This window comes from Leucoraja erinacea, chromosome 5 (assembly GCF_028641065.1).
Source record: "Leucoraja erinacea ecotype New England chromosome 5, Leri_hhj_1, whole genome shotgun sequence".
NCBI lineage: Eukaryota > Metazoa > Chordata > Chondrichthyes > Rajiformes > Rajidae > Leucoraja > Leucoraja erinaceus.
This window is the reverse complement of record NC_073381.1, coordinates 79,004,350-79,017,974: the sequence shown is the minus strand read 5'-3', so window position 1 is coordinate 79,017,974 and position 13,625 is coordinate 79,004,350. Positions and strand designations below refer to the sequence as shown.

General features: G+C 42.2%; 1 protein-coding gene across 1 annotated transcript in view; it reads left to right on the top strand.

Annotated features, from left to right (window-relative positions):
- The window catches only part of orc3 (origin recognition complex, subunit 3), a 61,300-nt gene that overhangs the window by 4,237 nt on the left and 43,438 nt on the right, over nucleotides 1-13,625 (top strand). Inside the window, 6 exon segments of the mRNA XM_055636045.1 lie at nucleotides 2,784-2,881; nucleotides 5,484-5,628; nucleotides 8,814-8,918; nucleotides 9,165-9,244; nucleotides 9,246-9,338; nucleotides 11,913-12,049. Of these exon segments, the coding sequence (XP_055492020.1) occupies nucleotides 2,784-2,881; nucleotides 5,484-5,628; nucleotides 8,814-8,918; nucleotides 9,165-9,244; nucleotides 9,246-9,338; nucleotides 11,913-12,049 (658 nt within the window).

Here is a 13,625-nt window from a genome sequence, read left to right as displayed (position 1 = left end):
TACACCTCTCCTACACTTGTCTCCCGCACTAAGATCATCTCGCAGAGAATGATCCCAGCCTAACCCTCCCTATTCTCTCCTATTCTGCAAGAAAAAACTACATTGAAGACTCAAACTCGCGATTGAGTAACTGCCGGGATCGAGGCGCAAACTCGCGACCTTGCGGATATGAGCCGAGCACTCTACCACTACGCTAAAAATCTTCCATTCCGAAAGCCGAAAAATTCTGAATTACGAAAAGTGTCTGGTCCCAAGGCTTTCGGATAAAAGGTTGTGCACCTGTAGTGACATTTTGAGGTATGGGAATGTGTTGACTCTTCGTATCACTATTCACTATTGCTCCATTGAAACTAGTTGTAGATTTTCCGCATGTATAGTTTAGTGTAGAAATCCCAAAGTTGTCAATATGTTAGCTCCTCTAGGTTTTGTGGTTTTTTCCACACGAAGCAAGGAAAATCATTTGCTTGTGATGTGAACCAATGTGAACTTTTACAAACATCTTTCTGTAATGTACTCGAAAAACATGCTTTATTTATAAGATATCCAAGTGATTTCAAAAGACATTGTAAATCATTCTTACTGGATTTCAAGAAATGTTTTAAAGAAATAACAAATAAGAATTTAATGTATGTTTTGACAAAAAAGACTAAAAAAACTATTATTTTTGAAAATATTACCTCAATTGCTTAAACATGATGCATGATCTAATGTTCAGTTTATATTATCTTTAATTGATTCAAAATTTTACAGCCTGCATTGACATTCTTGGGTTGTTCATGTGATGGATTACTTAGATTAACAATGTTGCTGTTGTTAGATGGTAGGGCACACATATACAGATATGTGACAGAGATATTCAAGATCTTTGTAGGTAACTTTACTTGAGGCTAATGGTGAGCACCATTGCATTGTTAGAGTCAGAGTCATAGCCCTTCAGTGCAGTGAGTGGACCAGTCCAATCTAGTGAATCAATCACCATTTACACGATTCCTACCATAACCATTTGTTTTCTTTTATTCTTGCATGTGCATCTACTGCACCCAGATTCTTCCACTCACCTGCATGCCAGGGGAAATTTACAATGATCAAATAACCAACATTTCACCTACATATTTGTGGATAATAGGAGGGAACTGGACCACCCAGAGCAAACCCAAGTGATGATACACGGTAGACACAAAATGCTGGAGTAACTCAGCAAGTGAGGCAGTATCTCTGGAGAGAAGGAATGGGCGACGTTTCGAGTCAAGACCCTTCAGACTGATGTCAGGGGAGGGGGTGGGACAAAGATAGAATGTAGTCGGAGACAGTAAGATTAGTGCGAGAACGGGGGAGGGGATGGAGAGGGAAAGAAAGGGCTATCTGAAGTTAGAGAAGTTAATGTTCATACCACTGGGGTGTAAACTACCCAAGCGAAATATGAGGTGCGGTTCCTCCAATTTGCGCTGGGCCTCACTCTGAAAATGGAGGAGGCCCAGGAGAGAAAGGTCAGATTTGGAATGGGAGGGGGAGTTGAAGTACTGAGCCACTGGGAGATCAGGTAGGTTAAGAAGGACTGAGCGGAGTTCAGTGAAACGATCGCCGAGCCTGCGCTTGGTCTCACCGATGTAGAGAAGTTGACAGCTGGAACAGCGGATACAGTAGATGAGATTGCAGATGGTGCAAGTGAACTCTGCCTCACCTAGGAAAGATTGTTTGGGTCCTTGGATGGAGTCAAGGGGGGAGAGGTAAAGGGACAAGTGGTGTGGTTGCAGGGGAAAGTATCTGGGGAGGGAGTGGTTTGGGTGGGAAGGGACGAGTTGACCAGGGAGTTTCGGAGGGAATGGTCTCTGCGGAAAGCAGAAAGGGGTGGAGATGGGAAGATGTGGCCAGTAGTGGGATCCCGTTGGAGGTGGCAAAAATGTTGGGAGGATTATATGCTGTATGCGACGGCTGATGGGGTGGAAGGTGAGGACAAGGGGGACTCTGTCCTTGTTACGAATGGGGGGAGCGGGAGTAAGAGTGGAGCTGCGGAATATCGAGGCGACCCTAGTGAGAGCCTCATCTATAATGGAAGAGGGGAACCCCCGTTTCCTAAAGAATGAGGACATCTCTGATGCCCTGGTATGGAACATCTCATCCTGGGTGCAGATGCGATGTAGACGGAGGAATTGGGAGTAGCGGATAGAGTCTTTACAGGAAGCAGGATGGGAGGAAGTGTAGTCTAGATAGCTATGGGAGTCGTAGGTTTACAGGGAACATACAAACTCTATATAGACAGCACTCAAGGTCAGGATTGATCCTGGGTCTGCTACCACTGTGTCGAGTACAATAGATCATCAAATATCAGTTGTAACATTTTATAGCGTTATGGGAAGAGGTTCATGATGACCGAGGTGCCTACCTGGAGATTAAGCCATTTGTCTGCATTTGTCTTGTATCCCCTTCAGATTGATGATATCTACCACACCAAACCCAGTTGGGCTAATTTCTATAACTGATACTTAGAGTTTTATTAGCAATTGGTATGGGCAACTTCAATAAAGAGTATCCCAGATCACTGTTTTGCTCCCAACAAGTGCCACGTTTGATCTTGCAGCTATATCTGTTGAAGAAGATATCTGCTAAATGTGGGAATGTGATCTGTGTGGTTGCATTAGAGTAATTGGTTATTTACTATTTATTTATTTCCCAAGTCTTCTCTGGACCATTTAGGTTTTTCAAAACTGATTCATTTGAGTAATTCAGATATATAAAATGTTTGTTGACCTGACCAAGTATGCTCACTGCTTCCTATGTTACAGCCGACTACTTTCACAAAGGCAAAGCCGTTTCAGAGAATGACAAGTTGCGATTTAGTTCCTATCAGTCACTATGGCAACAGATGAAAGAGGAAACGGAGGTAAGCTCTGGTAATCCAGTGGGAGGTGAGGTCTAGATAGAGTGGGTGTGGAAAGGGTGTTTTTCAGTATTGTGAGAGTCTAGAACCAAAGGGCACAGCCTCAAAATAAAAGGACGTACCTTCAGAATGGAGATGAGGAGGAAACTCTTTAGCGAGAGGGTGGTGAATCTGTGGAATTCATTGCCACAGATGTCTGTGGCGGCCAAGTCATTGGGTATTTTTAAAGCAGAGATTGGCGTGTCCTTGATTAATAACAGTGTCAAAGGTTATGGGGAGAAGGCAAGAGAAAGGAGTTGAGAGGGAAAAATTGATCAACCATGATTGAATGGCATAGTAGACTCGATGGGCTATATGGCCTAATTCTGCTCCTATGTGTTATGGTCTTATGTTGGTGTCTGAATAATGCGTTGCAGCTGAAATGAATTACAGAGCAGCTATCATTAATTTATTTGCACACTCGAAACAAACAATTCTGCTTATCTACTTCCATATATTTGATTTAATTGGATCTTTCTTGTGTTTCTAAAATTGTAGTTGAGAATTAGTAAATTTGAAAATAATCAAGAACAAATTATTTGGCTAGTTTCTGCATTTTTTTATTGTGGTGTGTAAAGTTTGCTATTAACATTGGAAAAAGCGGGAGAAGGGAAGACTTGCTTGGTAATTAATGTTAACTTTAGAGTTGCTTTATTATACCAACTGTTCCAAAAGGGAAATGTGAACAATGATGCCATTAGTCTGCATTGTCCACTTCAGATAATCACAATCTGTTTACATATATTTTACACAGAACCCTTCTCATGTCATAGAACCATAGACATTTGGGCCCATTCAGCCCATTATGTGCTTACTAGTCAAAAGTGGACCAGTTCCACTTCCCAGCTATTTTTCTGAAGGTAATGATTCTTCAAATGCTACTCCAGTTAACTTGTAAATTTGTTTAGTCTTTCAGTCTTCACTTTTTTTTTTGGATTGTGAAACCTGTTTTTCCTTCCTCCCCCTTAACTACTGTATTTAGAAATTTACATTTGGGTCTCGACCCGAACATCACCCATTCCTCCTATCCAGAGATGCTGCCTGTCCTGCTGAGTTACTCCAGTTTTTTGTGTCTATCTTCAATTTAAACCAACATCTGCAGTTCCTTCCTACACATTTTCAGTTTGATTAATAATAGTTGCATACATTATCCACTGAAGCTAAATAAATTAGGAGTGTTTTTAGAATTCCTTCTAATGAGTCATATAAGTTTTTTTTAATTTCCCCAATAAAATATTTTTTATAAAAGAGCAGACAGGGCTCTAGTGAGTTAACAGCAATACTATCTTGCTATCTTGCTTTGCCAATGACAGATTCTCTAAAATGTGTGTTTCAAACACAGTTTAACATTGTTTTGTCTCTTATGGATTAATTTTCACCCTTTATCTAACACCCTATGAAATCTAACCAAAGTTTATAATTAAAATGTTATCTGCTAAAAACTGCTGTAGAATGAAAACAGAATGCATCCTCACTGGATAGATACAAAACTACTCAGGATTCAGATTGCGGCACAATGCTTCTTTTTCCAAAGTCAATTGAAGAATAATTTTGGAGAACTGTAGCCTTTTTAGGCCAAATGCACTGATTTCCAATGACCAGAATACGTTGGCACAGAGCTGATGTTTGTACTGATGTTAATGCTTCAATGTCTCTGAAGCAACTTTTTTCTAATAAAAGTTTTCATTGATAAGACTGCCATGTCCATAACTGCCCTGATAATTAGTATGTGGCTGGATTATCTCCAAGGGCAAGCACATTGTTGTGTCTGGAGTCAAACATGGATGAAATCTTGGATAGCAGGTTTCTTTTCCCGGATGGTCACTGCTGAACAAAATCTTTTTTATTATAATCCAATAAGCTTTTGTTCATCATTACTAATCCTAACATCATAGTCAAGATTTATTTAACTACTTGAGTTCCTGAGTTGCCTTGGTGGGATCCTATCTCATGTATACTGATCAAAAGCTCTTCGTAATGTACTGGGTTAGAATTTCTGCAAAGTTCACCTAACCCAACCCCCATCATAAGTTTAGTTTATGTTTAGTTTAAAGGTACAGCGTGGAAACAAGCCCTTCAGCCCCCCCCCCCTTGTCCGCACCGACCAGCAATCCCCACACGTTAACACTATCCTACACACACTAGGGACAATTTTACATTTACACCAAGCTAATTAACCTACCAACCTGTACATTTTTGGATTGTGGGAGGAAACTGACGCAGGTCAAGAGGAGAACATACAAACTCCGTACAGACAAGCACCCGTCATGAGGTTCAAACCAGGGTATCTGGCGCTGTAAGGCAATAGCTCTGCCGCTACACCACCCTGCCGCCCATAACCTATACAAAAAAACTCTGAAAAATTGCAGAACTTGAGCCAATTATGTGAATTTTCTACTGAAATACCATTCTGAAAAGGCCTGTGGAAATTTCTGCCACCTGTTCTGTGGTTAAATTGAAGCTATTTTTGACGAGAATTGAAAACATTTCGTGATGAGAATAGCACTGTCTGTTTCGGGATTATTTTTGTTATATGCGGGTGTCATTTTTGTGCTTTTATTCACAGAGGTTGCAGGAGAATTTAAATGAGAAGATGTTTGATAACTTCATTTCATTTATTAAAAAATCCCATGTTCAAGTTAATTCTGAAGGAAATGATTGGAGCTATCGGATGAGGTGCTCTGAGATTCCCACCGCAGCCCTTGTTCTTGGTGAGCCCATTAATTTATTATTTTAAAATATTTAGTTTCATTTATTATTGTTACATATACCGAGGAAGAGTGAAAAGCTTTTGAGTTATGTCCTATTCAGTCGGCGGAAAGACTATCCACGATTACAGTCAAGCCATCTAGATGTGAAGATTTATATAGTGTGGATTGAGAGAAAAAGGCACCGTCGAAGATCTTAGATAAGAGTGCTTAAAATGTTGACCAGTCCAGTTAACAGGGGAAATGTATTTAACAGAAACAACTTCATGAGAAGGAATGCAGCAGGTAATGAAGGTAGTATGCTGTCTGCTTTCACAAAAGGAGGCAAGCTTGAGGCAAATGTCATGTTCAGTATCATCCTTCTGGAGCATGCTGTATTCTTTTGGTCTGAACATCAACTTTTAGCTGCTGAATTTAGCTATATTCATCCTGATACTTTTATAACTAGTAGATAGGGTGGTCAAAAAGGCTTTTGCCGCACTGGCCTTCATCAGTCAGAGTTTTGAGTATAGAAATTTGGGAGGTCAAGTTGCAGTTGTATAAGACGTCGGTGAGGCCACATTTGGAGTATTGTGTTCTGTTCTGTTCTGGGCACCATCTTATAGGAAAGATGGTGTCAAGCTGGAAAGGGTACAGAGAAGATTTACGATTTTGTTGCCAGGATTAGAGGGTCTGAACTATAGGGGAGGTTGAGTAGGCTGGGACTCTATTCCTTGGAGTGCAGGAGGATGAGGGGTGATCTTATAGAGTTGTATAAAATCATGAGAGGAATAGATCGGGTAGGTGCTCAGAGTCTCGCCAGAGTAGGTGAATCGAGGACCAGAGGACATAGGTTTAGGTGAAGGGGAAAAGATTTAATAGGAATCTGAGGAGTAACTTTTTAATACACAAGGTGGTGGGTGTATGGAACAAGCTGCCAGAGGAAGTAGTTGAGGCTGGGACTATCCCAATATTTAAGAAACAGACAGGTACATGGATAGGACAGGTTTGGAGGGATATGGGCCAAATGCGGGCAGGTGGGACAAGTGTCGTAGGGTCATGGTGGCCGGTGTGGGCAAGTTGGGCCGAAAGGCCTGTTTCCACTCTGTATCAGTCGGACTATAACTGCTATTGATGTGCCCTATGACATCTGGAACTCTGTTGAGTTTAGAGAACAGGAACTATTTGGGAAAACTACACTTGCAGAACCTCTACTGAGTACTATTGGGCCTCTCCTCTTGCTGTGGGTCTGTCTTTCCACCCCATGTTGGTCATTGCTCTTTCAGCATTTCATCTTTAGCTTTGCCTCTGCATCCACATGCAATCTTTATGTTTCAATTGTCTTGCTCTATTTTACACCTAAAATTTTGTGCCTCTTAACACTGTGACCCCTTGGATTTTGTGGTCTCTCTATTCTCATGTTTGGGGAATATAATTTGCACTATCGACTGTAACTAATTCCTAACCATCTTCAACAAGCAAGTGGTGATACAACCACATTTAAGACCAACACTCTTCTCCTCCTCCTCCCCCCCAACTTGGATTTTGCCACCAATCATATTTTGGTAAAACTGCTTGCATTTCAAATCTGAGCAGTAAAATTATTTTTCTTTCTACACACACACACACTGTTTTTTGTATTTCCGATATTTCCATTTTCTGTTGCTGTTTTTTTTTTTTTTTTGTCTTCTTTGGATGCATCTGGCATCAGAATCCAGAAATCCCATTTGTCTGATGTTAGATTTCAGACACTTGAATGTTTTTTTTTTCCCTTAAAAGAATAACTTCTCCAAACAATATACATTTATAGGACACGGGTACCATATTGAATCATAAACTTTATTCTTTCCTATAAACGGTGACTACCTTTACCTTATAAATGGTGAATACTTTTTAGAATCTAGGAAGAGGAGGATTGATTTTGGTGTTGACTTTTCAGATGTGCATTTCCACATGTTTAAACTATAATGTTTTATTATTAATGTTTAATGTTTTATGTGTTATTCTTAATTGCTGCTGTAAGTCGAGTTGTTACTTGCGAGCAGAGCACCAAGGCAAATTCCTTGTATGTGTACATACTTGGCCAATAAACATTCATTCATTCATTCATTATTCATTCAACCAAACCAGGGCATCGGAGATGTCCTCATTCTTTAGGGAACGAGGGATCCCCTCTTCAACCTATTTATGCCTACTATATTCTGTTGTGCTGAAGCAAAGCAAGAATTTAATTGTCCTATCTGGGACACATGACAATAAACTCTCTCTTGAATCTCTTGAATGAGGCTCTCACCAGGGTCTCTTCTATACCCGTAGCTCCGCTCTCACTCCCCATCCCCCACTCGTAACAAGGACAGAGTTTCCCTTGTCCTCACCTTCCACCCTACTAGCCGTCACATACAACAGAAAATCCTCCGACATTTTCGCCACCTCCAACGGGATCCCACCACTGGCCACATCTTCCCATCTTCTCCCCTTCCGGCTTTCCGCAGGGACCACTCTCTCTGTAGCTCCTTGGTCAATTCATCCCTTCCCACCCAAAACCACCCCCTCCCTTGGTACTTTCCCTTGCAACTGCAGGAAATACTACACTTGTCGCTTTACCTCCCCCCTTGACTCCATCTAAGGACCCAAGCCATCTTTCCAGGTGAGGCAGAGGTTCACCTGCACCTCCTCCAACCTCATCTATTGCATCCGCTGCTCTAGGTGTCAGCTGCTCTACATCGGTGAGACCCAAGCGCAGGCTTGGCAATCGCTTCGCCCAACACCTCCGCACAGTTCACATTAACCAACACTGATCTCCCGGTGGCTCAGCTCCCCCTCCCATTCCGTATCCAACCTTTCTGTCCTGGGCCTCCTCCATGGCCAGAGTGAGTCCCACCGCAAATTGGAGGAGCAGCACATATTTTGCTTGGATAGTTTACACCCCAGCGGTATGAACATTGACCTCCAATTTCAGGTACTCCTTGCTTTCTCCCTCCTAACCCTCCCAGCTCCTCCACAGCCCACTGTCTCCGCCTCTTCCTCTCTTCTCCCGCCCTCACCCCAACATCAGTCTGAAGAAGGGTTTTGGCCCGAAACGTTGCCTATTTCCTTCGCTCCATGGATGCTGCCGCACCCGCTGAGTTTCTCCAGCACTTTTGTCTACATTCATTATAGTCAGACTGTTTTGTCTTTTTTGAGCGTCTACTAATTGTCTTTTCCTGCAGGTGTAAATGTGCCTGACCATGAAATGACAGTCCAGAGCTTATCAGATCTTCTAAAGCAGTCACTTACCCCACACGTCGTTTGCCTTCAGGGCAAGGAGTGCACAAGTAAGGAGAAGTCCACTCTGTTGCATTTGGCCATTGGGGACAATGTGTTGATGTCTTGAACTTACTAAGAGATGCTTGCCAGTCACTATTCAATGATGTTTAACAGAGGAATGTAAGGGATGTGGATAATTTATTTTTCCTGTTTTTTTCAGTATTTAATTAAACAAGCTATCAAGATCTTTAAGATAACCTGGCATAGCACTGTTGGCTACTATTTGATGAAACGTGTTTCATTTTTCATTCCAGCTGTGAAGCAGGTTTTGCAGAAAATTCTGAAACACCTTATGGGTGGGAATGGCAATGAGGAGGAGGAGGAGGAGGAGGAAGGAGGAGGATATGGAACGCTCTGTTGATTTTCACCAGATAAAAATGAGCTGCTCCATGGCCTCCCTGTGTAGATGGTACAATACTGTAGCAAAGGTAAATGATAACCAATTGCTGTATCCATTATTCACACTTTTCCAAACACATGAAGACATTTTCTTTGTTTGCAAGAGTAGCACTTTGCTGGAAAGACCAGTGCTGAGTTGTTCTTGAAGCTGCTGGTGAATTGCAACTATCTTTGTAAAGGGGACACAAGGAGGGTTTGGTTTACAAAAACAAGACACAATGTGATGGAGTAACTCAGTGGGCCAGGCAGCATCTTTGCTGAAGTAACTCAGCATTAGTGCCTGACCTGAGATGCTCCAGTAATTGGTGGTATTTAATGGTACTCCTTGGGGGCTTTTACAGAATAGGTTTCAGCGCTTTCATCCAATAATGAGGAATTGAGCTATGTAATATTTCTAAGCCTGGGTGGGCTGGCACTTAGAGGGTGACATGTGGGTGGTAAAATTCCCACATGCCTGCTGAGCTTCTAGTGGAGGTTGAGGAAGCCTTGGTGAATTGTTTTGCAGTGTAACGAATGCCGAGTCCATGATGAGAAACTGGTCGCTGGTTCACACTATTTCTATGTTATCCCACTTTTTTGTCCACTCCCTGCACATTCAGGGCAATTTACATAGGCCAATAAACCCACAAACCTGTACATCTTTGGGATGTGAGAGGAAACCAGAGCACTCAGAAGAAACCCACACGGTCATAGGGAGAAAGTGCAAACACCATGCATCTGGCTCTGTGAGACAGCAGCTCTACCAACCATTCCACTGTGCTGCCCTTAAGATTCAGTGGTCCTGTTTGAAGAGAAAGAAAGGAACTCTCTTGAACTCTTAGCTATATTTAAGAGGGAGTTAGATGTGGCCCTTGTGGCTAAGGGGATCAGAGGGTATGGAGAGAAGGCAGGTACGGGATACTGAGTTGGATGATCAGCCATGATCATATTGAATGGCGGTGCAGGCTCGAAGGGTCGAATGGCCTACTCCTGCACCTAATTTCTATGTTTCTATGAACTGCTGGCCAAACTTTATCTCACAGGCTACACAGATAATCTGGTAATTATACAGTTGGTGTTTATGAGCACTATAGTGCTCATGAAGTGTCTAGTGACATATAGTGTCATGTTGTGACATATCGTGTCTAGTGTCTATGAGAGTTTATTGGGTACAATTTGGCTGACATGTTTTCTTGCATTTCTGCAATCTATACTTCAAATTACAAAGCACTTTGGGGAAATCTGAGGGTGTTGCCATTTATCTCTGTCTTTACAATCGGGATTTGCAGGGATAATAGTAGTGAGAAGTACTGGTGTTTTGTTATTACTTAGTGTAGCTGTCAGAAACTTTGCAAAGATGGTTTAATGCAAAAATTCAGTACTTTCAACATAATTTCACACTGCTATTTTAAGGCCTCCATTAACATACGCAAGAGAATCGTTTGGACTGGCATAAGTTTGACATGTTTGTGAACCACCTTTGATTAAAATATTGTGAAAATCATAAGTTTGGTTGCCCAAGCTTGTGGATTCTAAAATATTCTGTGAAAGTAATTATATATTCAGTTTTTTACCTTGCCGGAGATGCGATTAATTTCCGGATCGTGTTTCCGGCCGTTCTGCGGACTACCATCGATGGAGCTGGAGGTCTCTTCGGACTGACCTTTAGTGCCTTCGCGGGGCGTGGACTTAACATCGGAGTCGACCAGCCCCGACGTGGGTTCCGGTCGCCGCCACGGGGGAGCTGACATCCCCCCGATGCAGGAGCTGATCGCCCCAACGCGGAGGGCCCGCCGCTGGCTACGGGAGTCAAGATCGTCCCGTCAACAGAGGGCTTGAGGCCCCCGACCGCAGGAGAGTAAACAAGGGAAGAGATTGAACTTGCTTTCCATCACAGTGAGGAATGTGGAGGAGTCACTGTGGTGGATGTTAAAATGTATTTTAAAATGTATGTTAAAATGTATTTTGTGCATTCTGCTGCTTTTTATTTGTATGACTGATTTGGAAAATTAAATTCCTTGTACGTTGCAAAACATACTTGGTTAATAAAGTATTATTGTGTTTGTGATATTTTTGCTTATCATGCAGATGTCTCCATTTTTATTGAGTACTGCGTGTGAAATATTTGAAAAGTTAACTAAATGCTTGGCATTTTGGTTCTGGCATGCTGATTGAGAGAAATCTACAATGTAATTGGTTGCTCAGCAATGTAATTGATAACATCTACCGAGCAAAGCACTAAGAGCTCGAGGAACTCGGTGAAGTTCAGAAGTATTTGTGGAGAGAATGCACAGGAAATGATTCGAGTCAGAACCCTTCTTCAGAAGGGGGAAGAGCTGGAAAAGAGAGGTGGGGGGGATCAGACAAAGCCTGGCAAGTGATAGCTAGATACAGGTGAGGTGGGTTTGATTGGCAGATGGGTGGAGTTAGAGTTGCTGTTTTGTGGTATGGGATAAGTTTCAATTACTTTTCTTCCCTAATAGGAAGAAAATGTTATTGATGTTCCTAGTGTAAGTTGTAGTTTGAAGGGGGAGGGAGAGAATTACGGTTTCTATTATATCAGTCAGAAGACTGGCTTTACTTTGCTACTGGGATTACGTTTGCCATTCTTTGTTTTAATGCAGAAATCTACTTCAAAAAGCCCAAGGAAAAAGAGGAAATCTTTGCTTCAGCACGAAGTGGCCCCTCCCATAGTTATCATCTTCAAAGATCTCGAGAGCTTCCTCCCCAAAGTACTGCAAGATTTCATAATCATCGCCAGGTAATATTGTAGTCTATTTTATGCTGGTGGCTGTAATGAATGTTGATTGTGGATGATCAGCCATGATCACATTGAATGGCGGTGCTGGCAAGAAAGGCCGAATGGCCTACTCCTGCACCTATTGTCTATTGTCTATTGAAGAGCACAGGCCTGATTCAGTGTGATCACGACTATTCAATCGTTCAATGGTACTTTTATTTCACATATACCTAGGCGTTGAAGATGGGTGAGCCTTTTGGGACCATTGATCACAGTTCTATTAGATTTTAAATAGTTATTGACAAAGATGGCACTGGTCCATTAGTTATAGAATCGAAACAAGGAACTGCAGATGCTGGTTATTGCACAAAAGGACGCAAATTGCTGGAGTAACTCAGCAGATCAGGCCGCATCTGGAGAACATGGAGAGGTGACGTTTCTGATCAAGTACTAAAACGTCACCTATCCATGTTCTCCAGCGATGCTGCCTGACCTGCTGAGTTACTCCAGCACTTTGCATCTGCTCTGGTCCACAAGTTAAACTTCTAAATTGGGGCAAGGCCAACTTTGGTGTTACACAGGGACGTGCAAAGGTTATTTGGAGTAGGTCGTTCTGAAAGTGGGTTCCCCAGGCTTCAAGTCTCTTTCTGTGCCAGATCTGCGTAATCCTCACTCCCCGAACTTTCAAAATGTCCTCTCCTTTTTATCTAATTACTTTAATGAACTATTCTTCATAACTGTCTGGGGAGAATTCCAGAGATCCACCATGCCCTGTGGAAAGAGGACTTGCACAATGTTCCAGCAGTGGTCTCACCTCACCAAAGTCCCCTAAGTAATCGGAACAAGATGCTCCATTCTTGTATTCAAATCATCTTGGAATAATGGCTGTAATACCATTGGCCTTCCTTATTGTTTCTCCACCTCTGTGAAATTCCAGTGATTCACATGCAAGGACCCCTCAGTCTCAATAGCTTTCACTCTCTTAATAGTTGACAAAACGATCTTGATATTTTTTCTACCAAAGTGAATGACCTTGCAATTGTCTCACATTGTACTCCAGCCATGTAATTACACATGGATAGGAAAGGTTTAGCGGGAAATGAGAGTAGATGGGACCAGCTTAGATGGGGCATATTGGTTGACACAGACGAGTTAGGCTGATTGGTTTGTTTCCATACTGTATGACTGAGCCACATTGCAGTTATAGTCATAGTCATACAGTGTGGAAACAGGCCCTTCGGCCCAACCTGCCCACACTGACTAACATGTTCCATCTACACTAGTCCCACCTGCCTGTGTTTGGCCCATATCCCTCTAAACCTATCCTATCCATGTGCCTATCTAAATATTTCTTAAAAGTGGCAAAAATACCCGAATTTGGCAACAGGAATTGTCCTATTGAACACGGTCTTACCCATACCTTCTTTAATAGCTCTGAAGTCTCTCTGTCCCTCCTCACAGCCCATAGTCCAACATACAGTAGCTTTGGGGTCATCACATGAGCAGGACACATTATATTCAATCCTCTTGTTGAATTAATTGATACAGATTGTGAACAGCTGAGCCCACAAAATGTGATCCTGTGGCATCTCATCTG